Source organism: Mobula hypostoma, chromosome 2 (genome assembly GCF_963921235.1).
Source record: "Mobula hypostoma chromosome 2, sMobHyp1.1, whole genome shotgun sequence".
In the NCBI taxonomy this organism is placed as follows: domain Eukaryota; kingdom Metazoa; phylum Chordata; class Chondrichthyes; order Myliobatiformes; family Myliobatidae; genus Mobula; species Mobula hypostoma.
In genome coordinates, this window is record NC_086098.1 from 244854889 (window position 1) to 244872314 (window position 17426).

Below are 17426 nucleotides of genomic sequence, written 5' to 3' on the forward strand. Positions count from 1 at the left end.
GTTTCGCTGAGCTGTTATCCTTTGGCATTAGGTCACTGGTAAATAAGTCACTTTGTTCAAACTGCATGAAATTACTACTGCAAGTTGTTCACCCTGTAAAGCCAAACAAAGAAATTCAGATCAAAGGCCATTAGATGCATAGACTTAACTCCAATTTGCAGTGATATCTCTCCCCCTCTCCCCCTCTCCCCCTCTCCCCCTCTCCCCCTCTCCCCCTCTCCCCCTCTCCCCCTCTCCCCCTCTCCCCCTCTCCCCCTCTCCCCCTCTCCCCCTCTCCCCCTCTCCCCCTCTCCCCCTCTCCCCCTCTCCCTGACTCTCACACACACATATATTCTGGTTCCTCTCTTACCCTTTCTCCCCATCTGCCCATCACATCCTTCTGGTGCCTCTCCTTCTCTCCTTTCTCCCATGGTCCACTCTTCTCTCCTATTAGATTCTTCCTTCAGTCCTTTAACTCTTTCACCCATCCCTTCCCTAACCTACCCACCTCCCCCCTCACCTAGTCTCAACCATCATCTCTCAGCAATTACTCCTTTCCCTCCCTCTACCTTTTTAGTCTGGCTTTTTTGTACCATTTCATTTTTCAGTCTTGATGAAGGGTGTTGGCAATTGCTTGTTCTCCTCCATAGGTGCTGCCTGACCTGCTGAGTTCCTCCAGCATTTTGTGTGTGTTGTGCTTGCGTAATAATCCTACCCAGCCCTGCTTTCTGCTCCCAGCGCCTTGGGGTTAAGTTGCAAACATTTGCGTCTTGGACTGTAATAAAGAGATTACAAAGCAGGATAAATGGCCCATGAAATCTTAAGTTTTAACCTGTCCCTTCCAAATTCAGCTGCATGCTACTGGCTTTACACCAGCTTGCCTCTGAGCCACAAGCCCAAGGGAGAAGGGAGTTTGGATGCATAAGTCAGACTGACATTCCCAATACGAGTCCAACAAGAGACCCTGAACCAAGTCCCCTATTGCTGTCTCAAATTGTGAAGGGGTAAGGTGTGGAAAGGATATTGTTACATATGTGTAGAGCAAGAACAATAACAGAGTACTAGAATTAAAAGCATGTTAGCCACAGTACATATAAAGTATGGGAGCTACAAACTGGGCCCTCTGAGACGAAAAACGTGCGCACTCGAAAGCCCATGCAAAAAGAGAGAGCCCTCCACGTGTAGGAGGCCCGGTCGATTCACCGCACGATCTATCGGCCACGTGCACGCTTGCCAGGGCTCTCACAGTTGACCCAATGGGGTTCAGAGATGTGTGGTGCAATTTCTTTTACAGAGGGCGGCGGGTGCCTGGAATACGTTGCTATGGGTTGTAATGGAGGCATATACAATAAGTGGCTCTTAGATAGGCATGTAGATGTGCAGAAGTGGAGGCATATGAACATTATGTTGACAGAAGGAAGTTAGTTTAATTAGTTCAGCACAGTGTCATGGTCTGAACATTAAAGCATGCTACAGATTCTTAGGCCAATCTTTTAACTTAACTAAGATCAGCTGAATTCTTCTTTCCCAAATAGCCCTCCAATTTTCTAACATCCATGTTATAATCTAAGAGTTTCTTAAATTCCCCTAATATATCTGACTCCACCACCACTCCTGGCAGGGCGTTACAAGCATCCACCACTCTGTGTAAAGAGCTTACCTCTTCACATTCCATAAGACATAGGAGCAGAATTAGACCACTCAGGCCATTGAGTCTGCTTCGCCATTCCATCATAGCTGAGCTATTAATCCTGTCAACCTCGTACCCTTCTTCCCGTAACCTTTGATGCCCTGGCTAACCAAGAACCTATCAATTTCTGCTGTAAATAGACTTAATGACTCAGGCTACGTCCACACTAGACCAGGTAAGTCCGTAACCGAAGCTTCTTCTCTTCATTTTGAGACTCCGTCCACACTGAAACGGCGTTTTCTTCCCCCGAAAACGCAGCTTTTCAAAAACACTCTCCAGAGTGAATAAATCTGAAAACGCCTAACGGCCGGCGTAGTGTGTACGGGGTAACCAGATCTTTTTAAAACCGCTGTCATGGCGTGCCGGAACAGGTGGTGACAGCAGCACGGCTTTTCATTGTTTTCTTGAACACAACCCCCCCCACACCACAACAGTGGCTTCATGTGTGTGTTGGTTACTTTATTGTCTATGTTAATTTCAACCCCCCCCCACACAACCTAACAATTTCAGAACAGACGGCAACGAGACTGAAGCCAGAAGAGTTAGAAATGTACTCACCAAATACTTTGACCCATAGCTTACTGAATAAATAAGTATACTCACTCAGCCCTGTTTTCTGCCCTTGCTTGTATGAAGGTGGTTTACCTATTTATGCAAGTACTTCTCTGACAATAGATGTGTAACAGCCTAACGTAAAGTCGTGTGGAAATACAAGATAACACTGATGCAGACATGTTTTATACATTTAACAAGGTGCTTTATTAATGTATTGCTTGTGCAAACATTCAATAGGTGCAATTGTCACTACTTCCAAAATGTCACTTTTAAGTAGTAGATTATGTTTGGCATTGATGTGAAAATGTTAAGGCCAAAAAAGGAAAATTGTAATTTTCACTTTTACTCAGGTAAAAATAATATCACTTTTGCCTAGTAATTTGTTTTATTGCACATGTTAAGTACAGCAAAATAATACAGAAAGACATGGCAAAAGTAAAGACAAACAAATGAGGTAGCAGCAAATTTCACTTTTGCCCAGTAACAAGCCTTACTGTATTTAGTTGTAGCTGTTGTCCCTTTCATCGGTGAAGAGACTATGGCTGTAGGAAGTGTTCCCAGGGTGACCCCTCTGTGACAGTGGGGAAGATATTGGTGGGGCCACCAGGGGGGTCTGTGTGTCCGTATGTGTAGCTATTGTAGTGGCTGTGAGGCTGGTATTGTGGCGGTGAAAAGCTCTGGGGGGTTGCCATCATATTCCTCATCATTGCAAATCCCTCTGCAACAGGGTTAGTCAGTTTTTCAGTGTTTGTCGTCAGCCGGGTCATACTGTCTGTGAACTCCCTGTTGCCTCTATACGCTCCAGTATTTGTTTTTTTTAGTTTTAAGTCCTCTCTGTGAGAGCCAACAGCTGTCCGTCGTTTGGCAATTTCCTTTTAAGTTTTTCTAGTCTGTAACTGGACAGACATGCACCAAGTCTTTCACGGTGAGATTCCACACCGAACATGTTGCAGCCATCACCTGTTGCTTGGTTCAAACTGTCGGAGTCGGGCGTACTCGTCGAAGCGGGTGAGTTCTGTAGATGTGTCCTGCACATGCCCAGTAGGAGATTCACCTAAACACCCGTTTCAATGTGGACGGAGGTGTTTTCAAAAAATTGTTTATGTGAAACTGGCCGGTCTAGTATGGATGTAGCCTCAGACTCCAAAGCTGTCTTTGGCAATGAATTCCAGATTCACCACCCTCTGGCTAAAGAAGCTCATTCTCATCTCTGTTCGAAATGGACGTGCCTCTATTCTGAGGCAATGCCCTCTGGTCCTAGACTCACCCACTGTAGGAAACATCCCTTTCACATCCACTTTGTCTAGGCCTTCAATATTTGATAAGATTTCAATGAGATTCCCCCCTCCCCCCACCCCAATTCTTCTTACTCTTCTAAACTTCAGCACAGGCCCAGAGTTCCTCGTTCATTAAACCTTTCTTTCCCAGAATCATTCTCGTGGATCTCCTCTGGACCCTGTCCAATGCCAGCACACCTTTTCTTAGATAGGGGCCCAAGTGCTCACAATACTCCAAGTACAGTCCGACCAATGCCTTATTATGCCTCGGCATCACATCCTTGTTCTTATATTCTCGTCCTATACATTCTTCTGATCACCTTAAAATTATGCCCCCTTGTATGAGTCATTTCTGCCCTGGGAAAAAGTCTCTGGTTGTTCTCTATCTATTGCTCTTATCATCTTGTACACCTCTATCAAGTCACCTGTCTCCAAAGAGAAAAGCCCCAGGTCACTTAACTTGTCTTCATAAGAAAAAGTGCAGGCAGCATCCTGGTGAATCACCTCTGCACTCTCCCTAAAGCTTCCACATCCTTCTAATGAGGCTATTGTACCGTTTTATCAAAGACACCTCTAGAATAAATCCCTTGGCAATTAGGTGTTCATAGTTCTGTCTGAGGAGCAGGTGAACTGCATGTTGTGGGGGGTTGCTGCAGTAACCACTATTTGTGAATGGATTTCTGCCGTCACACTGTTTACTCCCTGTCTGCGTTTTTCCTGAAGAGGACACATCATCAGTCGTAGGTTTTATGACACAGCCTGCGCTATATTTAAGTTGTTGGGACTTCTATGATTTGCAACAGCAGCAGGGTGGTGGACATTGTACCGTGTATTTGTTATTTTATCGTCCAATCTGTTTCAAAAGAACCTTTGGTCTCAATAACATTGCTGAGGAAATGCTCAGGTCAGGTTGGGCAGGGTTTTCAGAGTGCTGGAACTTCCACGTAGTGCACCCTGTAAGGTGCTCAGTTCCACTCTTACACAGTAATACCGCAGTGGAACAGACCCTCTGGTCCGATTGGCCCGTGCTGACCATTTGCCCACCAGGCTAGTCACACTTGTCCACGTTTCGCCCATATTCCTTTAAACCTTTTACCTGTTCAAATACAATTGTACCTGCCTATACCTCTCCCTGTGCAACTCGTTCCATACATCCACCACCCTCTGTGTGGGAGGAAAAAAACTTCCCGTTGAGTCCCTTTTAAGTCTTTTCTGTCTCACATTGAATCTGTGCTTTCTAGTTTTAGACACCCCTATGATACGGTAAAGGACTCTGACTATCTATGCCGTGTCTGATTATATAAACTTCTAATGGTGTGAAAGGTTACAGGGAGAAGGTGGGAGAATGGGGTTGAGAGGGAAAATGGATCAACCATGATGAAAAGACGCAGCAGACTCGGGCCAAATGGCCTCATTCTGCTCCCATGTCTTATGGTGGAAAAAAAGGAGCATGTGATTCACAAATAAAAATTCTCAGTTAAATTGATCAAAGTCCCTGGTGGTAATATGAACAAAGGGTTAGAGGCAGCATATGTTTACAAGGCACCATATACTCCTTCCACACAAAGGTAACAATAAACAACTAATTACAGTTTCAATTGCTATAATCAGTTAATGGCACGAAGGTTGGGTGTGTTGCGGATAGTGTGAAGGGCTATCAGAGGTTACAGCGGGATGCAAAACTGGGCTGAGAAGTGGCAGATGGAGTTCAACCTAGATACGTGTGAGGTGGTTCATATTGGTAGGTCAAGTATGATGGCAGAATATAATATTAATGGTAAGACTCTTGGCAGTGTGGAGGATCAGAGGGATCTTGGAGTCTGAGTCCATAGGACACTCAAAGCTGCTGCACAGGTTGATTGTGTGTTAAGAAGGCATACAACTGTGGGCAACACACATCAAAGTTGCTGCGTTCACCAGCAACTTTGATGTGTGTTGCTTGAATTTCCAGCATCTGCAGAATTCCTGTTGTTTGCGTTTAGATACAACTGTGGGATTGAGCTCAAAGAGCCGAGAGGTAATGTTGCAGCTATATAGGACCCTGGTCAGACCCCACTTGGAGTACTGTGCTCAGTGCAGGAAGGATGTGGAAACTATAGAAAGGATGCAGAGGAGATTTACAAGGATGTTGCCTGGATTGGCGAGCATGCCTTATGAGAATAGATTGAGAGAACTCGGCCTTTTCTCCTTGGAGCAACAGAGGATGAGAGGTGACCTGATAGAGGTGTACAAGATGATGAGAGACATTGATCATGTGGATAGTCAGAGGCTGAAATGGCTAACATGAGAAGACGCAGTTTTAAGGTGCTTGGAAGTAGGTACAGAGGAGGTGTCGGGGTAAGTTTTTTATGCGATGGTGGGGGAGGCAGATACAATAGGGTCTTTTAAGAGACTGCTGGATAGGTATGTTGAGCTTAGAAAAATAGAGAGCTATGGGTAGCCCAAGGTAGTTTCTAAAGTAAGTACATGTTCGGCACAGCATTGTTGGCCAAAGGGCCTGTATTGTGCTGTAGGGGTTCTATGTTTCTAATTTTAACATCTGGAATATAATCGGGTAAGTTTACAGAATTACATATTTACAGTACACATCCCGACCAGCAGAACCCCTTTGAATATTCAATACTGGTGTCTGTTCCAAAAACCTCTGAGTAGAAACTGCTGACACCCAAAATATATCCTTTTTGTCACAATGTTGAGGGGTGGCTCCCATGAACTAACCAAAATGTTAAGTGGCAGATCAGACCCGTCTTCAACCGTGCATTGTTTAAAAAAAACAGAATAAGCATTAAGAACACAATGAAAAGTACAGTAAGTGTTAATAAATGTTCTTGCCATTAGCACTTTATTAAAGGTATAGGCAAAGCACAATGCACAGTGGAAGATGGTCCTGATCTTTCACTTAACTTTTTGTGTACTGGAAAACACTCTTGACTCTCTTGTCTTCCTCTATATAGGTGCAATTGGACAAAAGACCACAGAATATTGTGGGCAAGTTTCATTTCCTGAAAACTGGTCTAATTTTCATTGTTACATAATTATGTTAAACCATATTTCATAACCCCAGAATAATGCCTGACAAACCACCTTGCCTAATCACTACTTCAGTATAGCAACACCATGACCATTTGCACTACAATGGACATTTTTGTTCTAATTGTTTCCTTTCTGTTAAAAAAAAGATGTGTATAATTTGTTTTTCTTGTGAATGCTGTGCAAAGATGCTATGTGCCTGTGATGCTGCTACAAGCAAGTTTCTCATTGCACCTGAGCGCACATGTACTTGTGGAGATCTTGACTTTGTTTCAGAGGTGGGCTAGCAATCAAGCAAGATGCTTTGTCACAGTGGTCTGCCTTGTGCATCAAAACTGCACCCTCAGCAATGATGTCACAGCAGTGTCCCCCAATTATTGTGGGGCTTTGTTTGAATTGGAAATTGCTGGGTGCTGCCAAATTTCACTTGGCTTCCTGCCACATTAGTGTGATCCCTCCTGTACGCCCGGAATGTCGTCTCGGCACCCCACTGCCCACGGGAGGACTGTAATGGGGTGGAGTCGGGGGCTCACCTCTTTGCACACTGTGGGTTCGCGAAGATGGAAGAGAATGGAAGGGACAGTACTAAGATTCATGCCCAGCAGCTGCGTTACCGAGGACTCCGTGATCTACGGGCTGTTCCCGAGGACGCTCACGGAGACAAACATCCGGTGCTGCTGGCAGATCATCAATTCGGTGAAAGACGCGCTTTGGTCGGCCAGAAACTTGGTGGTCTGCCAGCACATGGAGATGCCCATGACTGAATGCTGCCCACTGGCCCACTCTCGCCTGCGGGAGTACGTGCTGAGGGATGCACTCAAGCTTGGTGCGGCCACCGCGAAGGCCCGGTGGGGCAGGACCTCAGTTTAAGGTTCATCACCCGTGGGAGTGGGAGGGGTTGGGTGGGGAGGAGGCTAACCCTCATCAGCGGTGTGGACAGGTAATCAACATGGTGCCCCAGGAGTGGGTGGAATTGTTAATTTGGAAAAGGAATTCGAGCCAACGCCTGCCTTTATTGTTAGTAAGGCTTAACTCTTGACCAAGGATTGAGCGTAAATGAATGGTTTATTGTAAACATCTTTCATTTGTATATGAACAAAGAGTCAACGTATAATTTTATTGTAAATAACTTTATTGAATAAGGACTCAGAGTCAATGAATGATTTTTTTTCTTATATGTAAATAACTTTATTTTGTAATAACTCTGAATAAAGTATTTTTGGAGGGAAAAAAAATTAGTGTGATCAGGGGACTAATTTGCAGTCATAAAAATCAGGGTATTAACTTCATTGTTTCACAGATTGGGTACCTGACAATCTTTTGTGAGGGAAGTAACTTTAACTGCTTTGGTGCTAATATTCCCCTTTGCCCCTGCAGGACACTCAGGAGAAAGGAGCAATGAGCCCAGAAAAGGCCGAGGAAATGAAGCTAAAAGCCAAGTACCCGGTTTTGGGATTAAGACCCGGAGGCTCTGAGTTCCTGATGAAGCGACTGCAGAAAGGGGTAAGGAGCAGGCGATCATAGTGATAGAATACTACTTCAGGCCCTGTGTTCCAATTTAGTCTGTGCCAACCTGGTCTTCTGCCTCATCCTACCTCCCTTGCACTGGAACAATAGCCCACCATACCCTTCTCATCCACATACCTATCCGAACTTCTCTTAAATTATACTGTTGAACCTGCATAAGACCAAAAGATCATAAGATATAGGGACAGGATTAAGCCATTCGGCCCTTCGAGTCTGCTCCGCCATTGCATGATGGCTGATGTATTATCCTTCTCAACCCTATTCTCCTGCCTTCTCCCCGTAACCTATCGACCACTTCTGTTGGCAGCTCATTCCCCCCTCAGATTCCCCTTTAAATATTTCACCTTTAACCCATAATCTAGTTCTAGTGTCACCCAACTGGAGAAGAAAAATCTGCATGCATTCACCCTATCGCTATACCCCTCATAATTTTGTATACCTCTAACAAATCTCCCCTCATTCTCCCGCTCTCCAGTCCGAACCTGTTCAACCTAAAATTCAACTCCTCAAGTGCCAACAACGTTCTTGTTAATTTCCTCTTGCACTTGTTCACTTGCAAAAACAGGTTTATTATAAGTACTACAACCCTACAATAAGTGTGTGCAAACTACAACCATGACTGAATTCAGCCAAACGATTTCCATCCCGATCCAGGATGTAGTTTATTCCCTGCAGTGCCCAGTCATCCTGGAACTCTTCCGTGGTGTATGTGGACACTGCGTGTTCTTTCTCCAGGGATACTTGGGCATGAATGTACCCCCAGAAGATAGCCAGGAAATCAGCTTGGGTGGAGCCCTCTGCTTCCATGACCTGAGTCTGGTTGGCCAGGCCCAGGAACAAGGGAACCAGGCCAAATTCCTCCTGACCCACCTCTCCTCCGCCCCCCCCACCCCCTCACTGGGTAACAAAATATTAAGAGGGTGGGGCTAAAGTGTAACCATAAATAAAAACAGTGGCCCCCTACAGGAAGGTAAATAGGAGCTGCACCTCACCCATTTCCATCTACATATGCTACACAGTCTCGTACAGTCCACAGAAGTGAAGCAGCTGGAAAAACTGCATAGACCGGATCTGTCTGGATGCATCACGGTTTGTATGGCAGCTGCTCTGCACGTGACTGCAAGAAACTACAGAGAGTTGTGCACGCAGCTCAGCACATCACAGGAACCAGCCTTTCCTCTGTAGCCTCTGTCTACACTTCTCACTGCCTCAGTAAAGCAGCCAGCACAATCAAAGACCCCTCCCATTCCAGACATTCTCTGTTCTGCCCTCTCCCATTCAGCAGGAGATGCAAAAAATCTGAAGCACGTACCACCAGGCTGAAGGACAACTTCTATCCCGCTGTTATGAAACTCTGGAATGGATGTCTTGTACAATAAAAAGAACCCTTGGCCTCACAATCTACCTCATTATGATCTTGCAGTTCATCGTTTACCTGCACTTTTTCATAGAAACATGGAAAACCTATAGCACAATACAGGCCCTTCGGCCCACAAAGCTGTGCAAAAATGTCCTTACCTTAGAAATTACCTAAGGTTACCCATAGCCCTCTGTTTTCCTGAGCTCCATGTACCTGTCCAGGAGTCTCTTAAAAGACCTCATTGTATCTGCCTCCACCACTGTTGCCGGCAGCCCATTCCACGCACTCACCACTCTCTGCGTTTTAAAAAAAACAATTTATTCCTGACATCTCCTCTGTACCTACTTCCAAGCACCTTAAAACCGTGCCTTCTTGTGATAGCCATTTCAGCCCTGGGAAAAATCCTTTGACTAATGCCCCTCATTATCTTATACACCTCTATCAGATGACCTCTCATCCTCCGTCGCTCCAAGGAAAAAAGGCTGAGTTCACTCAATCTATTCTCATAAATCATGCTCCCCAATCCAGGCGACATCCTTTTAAATCTCCTCTGCACCCTTTCTATGGTTTCCACATCCTTCCTGTAGTGAGGCGACCAGAACTGAGCACAGTACTCCAAGTGGGCTCTGCGGTGACTTTTACACTTTATTCTGCATTGTTCTTGTTTTAGCTCAATGCGCTGACTTTTTTTTCTGTATGAACAGTATGCAAGATAATCTTTTCACTGTCTTGATGAGTATGACAATAATAAGCAAAATTAATACCAAAAAATTATACAGGACACCAAACTATGTAACACCCTCCACCCCAGGTCCTCAGTGTACAAGGGAAGGGCCTCAGTATGAAAGAACCTCCATTGTAGACATCCTCTGTCACTAACAGAAGGGCCTCTGTGTAAATCCCTTTCTCTCTGACCTTGAGTGAAACTATGGGTCATCTGGACCTTTCCCTGCACCCAAGGTTCTCTCCGCTGTCCACGTAAGGATTTATCTGTGCATCTGAGGACCAGTACAGGAGAGAGACATACCACCCTCGTGCCTACTCTGCTACTTAACAAGAACATGGGTGACCTGTTGCCTCATATGCACCGTCCCTCAGCTCCCTCAATATCTGCGGACTTCTGTGCTGATTATCCTCAGCCACTGAGTCTCCATGGCTATGCTGGCTGCTTTACTAAGACAGCGAGAAGTATAGACAGAGTTCACTTCCTCTGGCACTTTGTGTCCCTCTTAAATTTTCTTCTCTCACCTTGAACCTGCGCCCTCTAGTTTTCCACTATCTTGGGGAAAAGACTGAGACCGTCCACCTTACTGATGTCCGTCGTGATTTTATAAACTTTGCTTCAGCTTCCTGTGCTCCAGATAAAACAGTCCCAGCCTGTCCAGTCTCTCTTCATAATTCAAGAACTCCAGTCCCCACTCCAGCTTAATGACATGCCTGCTATACACAATACTGATAGGATGGTCTCACCAATAAAAGAAACTACAACATGATATACTCCGTGTCCTGACTGATGAAGGCAAAAATGAAATGCACTTTCTTGTCTACCTGGGTTACCACTTTCAGGGTACTATGTAGCTGTCCCCCAAGTCTCTGTTCTACAGCAATATCTGGGACCTTATGCCCAGAGTTCAAAAATACTGGAAATTTGAAGGCTTCCGTAAATACTGTCAGTGGCCACTGCTCGTGAATATGCTATCTAATCGTCCAGTCATGTAGCAGCAACTCAATGCATAAAAACATGGTCAAGAGGCTGGGTGATTTACTGCGTCCGGTGCTCCCGATGTGGCCTTTTATATATTGGCGAGACCCGACGCAGACTGGGAGACCGTTTCGCTGAACACCTACGCTCTGTCCGCCAGAGAAAGCAGGATCTCCCAGTGGCCACACATTTTAATCCCACGTCCCATTCCCATTCTGACATGTCTATCCACGGCCTCCTCTACTGTAAAGATGAAGCCACACTCAGATTGGAGGAACAACACCTTATATTCCGTCTGGGTAGCCTCCAACCTGATGGCATGAACATTGACTTCTCAAACTTGCACTAATGCCCCACCTCCCCCTCGTACCCCATCCATTATTTATTTATATACACACATTCTTTTTCTCTCTCTCCTTTTTCTCCATCTGTCCCTCTCACTATACCCCCTGCCGATCCTCTGGGTTCCCCCCGCCCTTTCCCTCTCCCTGGACCTCCTGTCCCATGATCCTCTCGTATCCCTTTTGCCAATCACCTGTCCAGCTCTTGGCTCCATCCCTCCCCCTCCTGTCTTCTCCTATCATTTTGTATCTCCCCCTCTCCCTCCAACTTTCAAATCTCTTACTAGCTCTTCAGTTAGTCCTGACGAAGGGTCTCGGCCCGAAACGTCAACTGTACCTCTTCCTAGAGATGCTGCCTGGCCTGCTGCGCTCACCAGCAACTTTGATGTGTTGTTTCAAGACGTTCAGTTGTTGTTCAGGCAGATGAATGTGTCGAGAATGGATGGATATGGGCATTGTGTAGAGGAAGAGATTAGTTAGGCATTTACACTCAGTGGCCACTTTATTAGGTACACCTGCTCATTAATACAAATATCTAATCAGCCAATGATGTGGCAGCAGTTCAGTGCAGAAAAACATGAAGACATGGTCGAGGTTCAGTCGTTCAGACCAAACATCAGAATGGGAAAGAAATATGATCTAAGTGATTTTGACCATGGAATGATCGTTGGTGCCAGACAGGGTGGTTTGAGTATTTCAGAAACTGCTGATCTCCTCAGATTTTCTCACACAACAGTCTAGAGTTTACAGAGAATGATGAGACCAACAAAAAACCATCCAATTAGTGGAAGTTCTGTGGATGAAAACCTCTTGTTGATGAGAGAGATCAGAGGGGTATAGCCCGTCTGCTTCAGGCTGACAGGAAGGTGACGGTAACACAAATAGCCACATGTTAACAGTGGTGTGCAGAAGAGCATCTCTGAACATTGAGGTGGATGGGCTACGGCAGCAGAAAACCAGGCACATACACCCAGGAGGTACATAATAAAGTGGCTCCTGAGCCTAGAAAGAGGTGGGTTGGGTCAGATCAGATGGTAAGGAGGATGAGTGCTGATTGTTAGCGTGGAATTTCACAGACGCGGGGTAAAAAGGGGATCTAAACACAACAATGAGAGCAAACAACAGGAATTCTGCAGATGCTGGAAATTCAAGCAACACACATCAAAGTTGCTGGTGAACGCAGCAGGCCAGGCAGCATCTCTAGGAAGAGGTGCAGTCGACGTTTCAGGCCGAGACCCTTCGTCAGGGCTAACTGTCAGGACATTGTCACAACAATGAGAGAGCAGTTTAACCAGAGCTGAAGACTTTTCATTTTTTTGAGGGAATGTGAGATACTATCCTTCTAGTCTGGTCCTGGCTGAGGTAGTGGAGGAGGCCACAGACTGATTGGAAAGCGAGTGGGATTAAGAATTAAAATGGCATCCAGCAGACTGGGAGTGGGGATTCCACAAAATAATACCCCCCCTTCCTATCCCAATTTCCCCAACGATTCCCCAACCCAAAACTTTTGACTGGTGCCTCTTTCCAGCAATGCTGCTAGACTGGCTAAGTTCTCCCAACACTATTGTTTTTATTTCGAATTCCCCATCTGCCCATCATCCTGTGTTCCTCCCTCCCCCTGCCAGTCCATCTGCCTACCAGCCACACACCCCTGGGTCTTCTCCCTCCCTCTCTCTCTTGTCAGATTCCAGCCCTTGCACCTATACCTCCCAGCTTCTCACAACACTCCCAGTTTCCCCTTCCCTCATCCCCATTTACTTATAAGACCGTAAGACTCAAGGGCAGAGCGAGGACATTTGGCCATTACATCTTCTCGACCATTCCATCATGACTCACTTTTGTCCCTCCCAACCCATTCTCATTCCCGTAACATTTGATAACCTTTCTAATCAAGAACCTATCAACCTCTACTTTAAGTACACCTAATGACTTGACCTCCACAGCCGTCTGTGGCAATGAATTCCCAGATTCACCACCCTCTGGCCAAAGGCCTCCATATAACCCATCCAAAAACCTTTTAAACTGAACCTACATACTTCCACTACCACCTCTGACAGCTCATTCCATATATTCGCCACTCTTTGTGGGGAAAAATGTGCCCCTCTGGTTCAAGACTTCCCTTTCTCAATCACTGGTTGCCTTTCTCTCCCAGTCTCTGTTACTATTCCCATTCTTCCCCCTCTTCCATCTGCACATCACTTCCTCCTCATCTGCCAGCTCTTGTTCCACCCCTTCCACTCTCTGGCTCTCTCTACTCTTATTTTCCAGTCCAGGTGGAGGGTCTTGACTTGAAATGTTGACTATTCATTCCCTACACCTCCCTCCCTGCAGACCCAGCTCAGCCCACTGAGTTCCTCCAGAAACGCCCGACGTTCCAGTGTCTGCGGTCTGTGTTTGCCATAAACATCTACTGTGTTACATACTGTCTCAGATTTTGTAACTTGTGATGTTCTCCGCCAATCCCTGCCAAACCCACTTCTCTCTCTCTCTTTTGCCCTACCTGCCCTCTCTTTCCTGTTTTTATATTTTCTTCTCTTGCCTTGTAGCAGAAATACTTCGACTCTGGGGACTACAACATGGCCAAAGCAAAGATGAAGAACAAACAGCCTCCGAGCAGCGGGGCAGACAAGAACCTGGTGACGGGAGACCACATCCCAACTCCAGAGGACCTGCCACAGAGGAAATCCTCACTGGTGACCAGCAAACTGGCGGGCTGACTGTTGCCGAGACACCATGTGGGTTCTGACTGAGGCGCAAACTTACCCAACTCGTGTGTGACGGAGGGAGGGGTGGGTAGACTGGAGAGTGCGGTGGAGAAATTCTGTTCTGTCTAAGCATCGTGGCTGTTTGTTTTTTTTTCTCTGAAAACAGTGCCCCTCCCCCTGCTCGTGAACCAGCAGAATCAACCCAGCTTCACTCCACCCCTCTTTCCCCATTCTCCCACCCCCCTCCCCACACTTCCGACGGCAACCTCGCCTTCTCTTTCCAACCATCCAAGGGTACTACCTTCTCCCGAGTGTTTTGTCAGGGACGGTGCAGGGAGCTACTGAAATGTGCACCTCACACCCTCCTCCCTTCAAGATTACTGCCCCTGTTTATAAAACATACCTTCAAATGGATTGAGAACTCAGCTGAAACATCCACTAGAGGCATTACTGAAAGCGGTAAGGACATTTCTTAGCAGCACGCAGTCCTGACGTGTGCTTCACTTTGTAATTAAAGTTTCCGTTACTTCCGAACCCCATCCTGCTGACAGTGGCTGTCTTGTGAACTGCTTTAAGTTTATTTTATTGTTTCAATCGGGGTTAACTCGCCACTCTCACCTCGCAGAGGCTGTGCTCCCGCTCCACCGCCGCTCGGTTTGCGGGCAGTAAGGCTGCTCGTTGTGGATGGTAATCCCCCTCCACCCACCCACCCACCCACCCACGTGTACCAGGGCACCCTACCGTTTACCTGGTTCTGGTGCTCTGGAGTCATTGTCTGCATTAGAGATCCCTGGAACAATCAGCGCAGACTTCCCTCCCCTAAAATAACCTTGGCTTGTAAACTTGCTTTGACTGGAGACCCCCATGACGTTAAAATTCAGCGGATTCACTTCTACCATCAGAGCCTGTGACCACAGCATTTTAATCTGAAATTGATCGCAGTAAATTTTGTGCCAAGCTGTATGGGTACTAATGCCCTTCCCTTGGACAACATCGGTGGTGTGGAGAGGGGAGACTTGCAGCATGGATAACTGCCGGTCTTCCATACAACCTTGCCCAGCCTGCGCCCTGGAAACCTTCCAAGGCGCAAATCCATGGTCTCACGAGACTGACGGATGCCTATATATTAAAAAATTTTAATGCCAGTGCTAGTAAATTTGGCAAGGCATGACAGGGTTAAGCAAATGGCAGGAAGCTTTGATGGGGCTTGATTGGATGGGTGGGGAGGAGGATTGTGGGGGGGAGGTAGTTGAAGAATCAGCCTCCACTTCCCGTTTAGCAGTCACTTAATATGCCAAGGCTGTTGGAAATGGGCAAGATAGTGAGGGAACAGAGAAAAGACAACCGTTTGTATCAGCTAGTGTCGGAGGTCTACAATGGCAGCGTGACTGTTGACATGGTAAAATCAAATGGGAGGGTTATAGTTGCCACAGACTTGATGGGCAGAATGTGACAGGGAGGGGGGGGTGCTGTTTTAACAAAACAAGAAAGGTCATTAACCCTGTGTGGCTATGGATGGGCATCAAATCATCAGCCTCTCCCCTTTCATTGGTGCAAATGCTTCTAGAGTTTTTATTCTGCCAGAAGATGGGCAGAAAATCTCCACTCCTTGTCCAAGTTGGGTAACCCCTATGGGAGTGAGTTCTGGGATTTTGTTGCCCATTTTCCACCCTCCTTTCCCCTTATGCCAGAAGGGTGAGGTCAGACGCAAACAGCCTCCCAACTTTCAAGCCCTCTATAGGTGTTCAGGTGGGGTGGGAGGTGACGAGTGGTGGGTCTTTACGCGGGGTCGGTGCCCTGAATGAAGCTTTGCAGGAAGCAGAAAAAAAATATTATAAACACAAAGCTTCTGCATCTCCTGTTTTAACCCTGGAACTTTGATATTTCATCCCGTCTGTCCCAAAAATTTCTCTTGGATGGTTTTATTTCCCCCTTGGGAGTGGGTGAGGGGGCAAAACTTGCGAACAAGACTATGGCTTTGGGGCACCCTCTCCCCCCTACCCCCACACCCACTCCCCATCCCCCCCAATATCTTCCCCTTTGAAGCTGCATATATTTATATTAAAAAGATAACGCACAGTCCTTGGGTGGTTTCTGATTTTAGGAGGAATATAATCTGTTGGGTGGCGGGAGGGAATAGGGTTTGGTAGGAAGGTGTGGATGCCTCAGGCAATTGGCAGAGTGAATATCCCCTCTTGGTAACAGAAACCAGACAGCCCCCACCTACCACCTCCTGTGTCACATGCTTCGGTCTGAGGGTCCTGAGCACCGTGCTGGAAACGTCTTTGGGCAGTGAGACATTCAGAGAAACAGCACACTTCAGACCCTTCCTCTGGCAACTGAGTGAACTCTGGGACCTCTTCAGACGGGGACTGCTGGAGGCCCATGGAGGCTGCTCTCCCTTCGTGGAGTCTACTGGGATCCAGCTCCTTGTGGACCGTTGGATCTCCCCCCTCACCTGGCCTCTCCACCTTCCCATCCCTGCCATTTCTTCAGATTTCTCTCTCTCTGTCGGTGTTCCCCCCACCCCCGTCGGTATCCATACCCCCCTCTTTCGGTGTGTTCCCCCGCCCCCCGTCGGTCTGCCCCCCCTCTCAAATTTTGCCACTGGACTCTCCCTCTCCCGGTCGTTCCTCCACCCATTTGCGATCCCTTGTGGGTGAGGGGTCGAGGCTGGAGCTGAGGCGACGCTGCTGCCCTCTAGTGAGTAACGCCGGTACAGTAAAACCTGCGTCTCAGACGGAAACATTGTGTGTGGGTCGTTCTCACTCACTCGTTGTTCTGGGATCTGAGGTCCGGGGCCCCGACTGGAATTGGGGTACACAACCAGATCTGGATTTGTGATCCACGAATGTGCTTGTATTTGCTGGTGGTACTCGCTGCCTTTAAATTCACTACATTTATTGGAAAATTTATACAACTGTTTAATATTAGAAAGAAATTGAGTAACTTTCAAAGGTCTGGAAAATCAGCTGTCAAAATCCTAGATTAGAATCTAGAGCAGTACAGCACATGAATAAGGCCCTTCAGCCCACAATATTGTGCTAAACTAATGAGGATGGTGGCGCTTGATCCCATCTGCCTGCATATGATCCATTGCCCTTTATTCTCTGCACTTTCTTAGATACCTCTAACGTATCCAGCACCCCTGGCAGTGCATTATCACTAAAAAATCTTACCCCACAAATCTCCTTTAACCGTAAACTTTCATCTCCAGTATTAGATATTTAGACCCTCGAAAAAAGATACTGGTTCTCGAT

The 17426-nt window shown here is 46.6% G+C and overlaps 1 protein-coding gene across 2 annotated transcripts in view; it reads left to right on the forward strand.

Moving 5' to 3' along the window:
• The window catches only part of LOC134343046 (alpha-endosulfine-like), a 38038-nt gene extending 21793 nt beyond the window's left edge, over positions 1-16245 (forward strand). The window contains exons 2-3 of one of the 2 annotated variants that reach the window (XM_063041883.1): positions 7909-8034; positions 14011-16245. In XM_063041883.1, the coding sequence (XP_062897953.1) occupies positions 7909-8034; positions 14011-14178 (294 nt within the window). In that variant the 3' untranslated portion in view covers positions 14179-16245. Of the gene's footprint in view, positions 1-7908; positions 8035-14007 lie in introns of both variants that reach the window. The other variant, XM_063041882.1, reaches the window with a different exon arrangement.
• The last annotated feature ends 1181 nt before the right edge of the window (positions 16246-17426 follow it).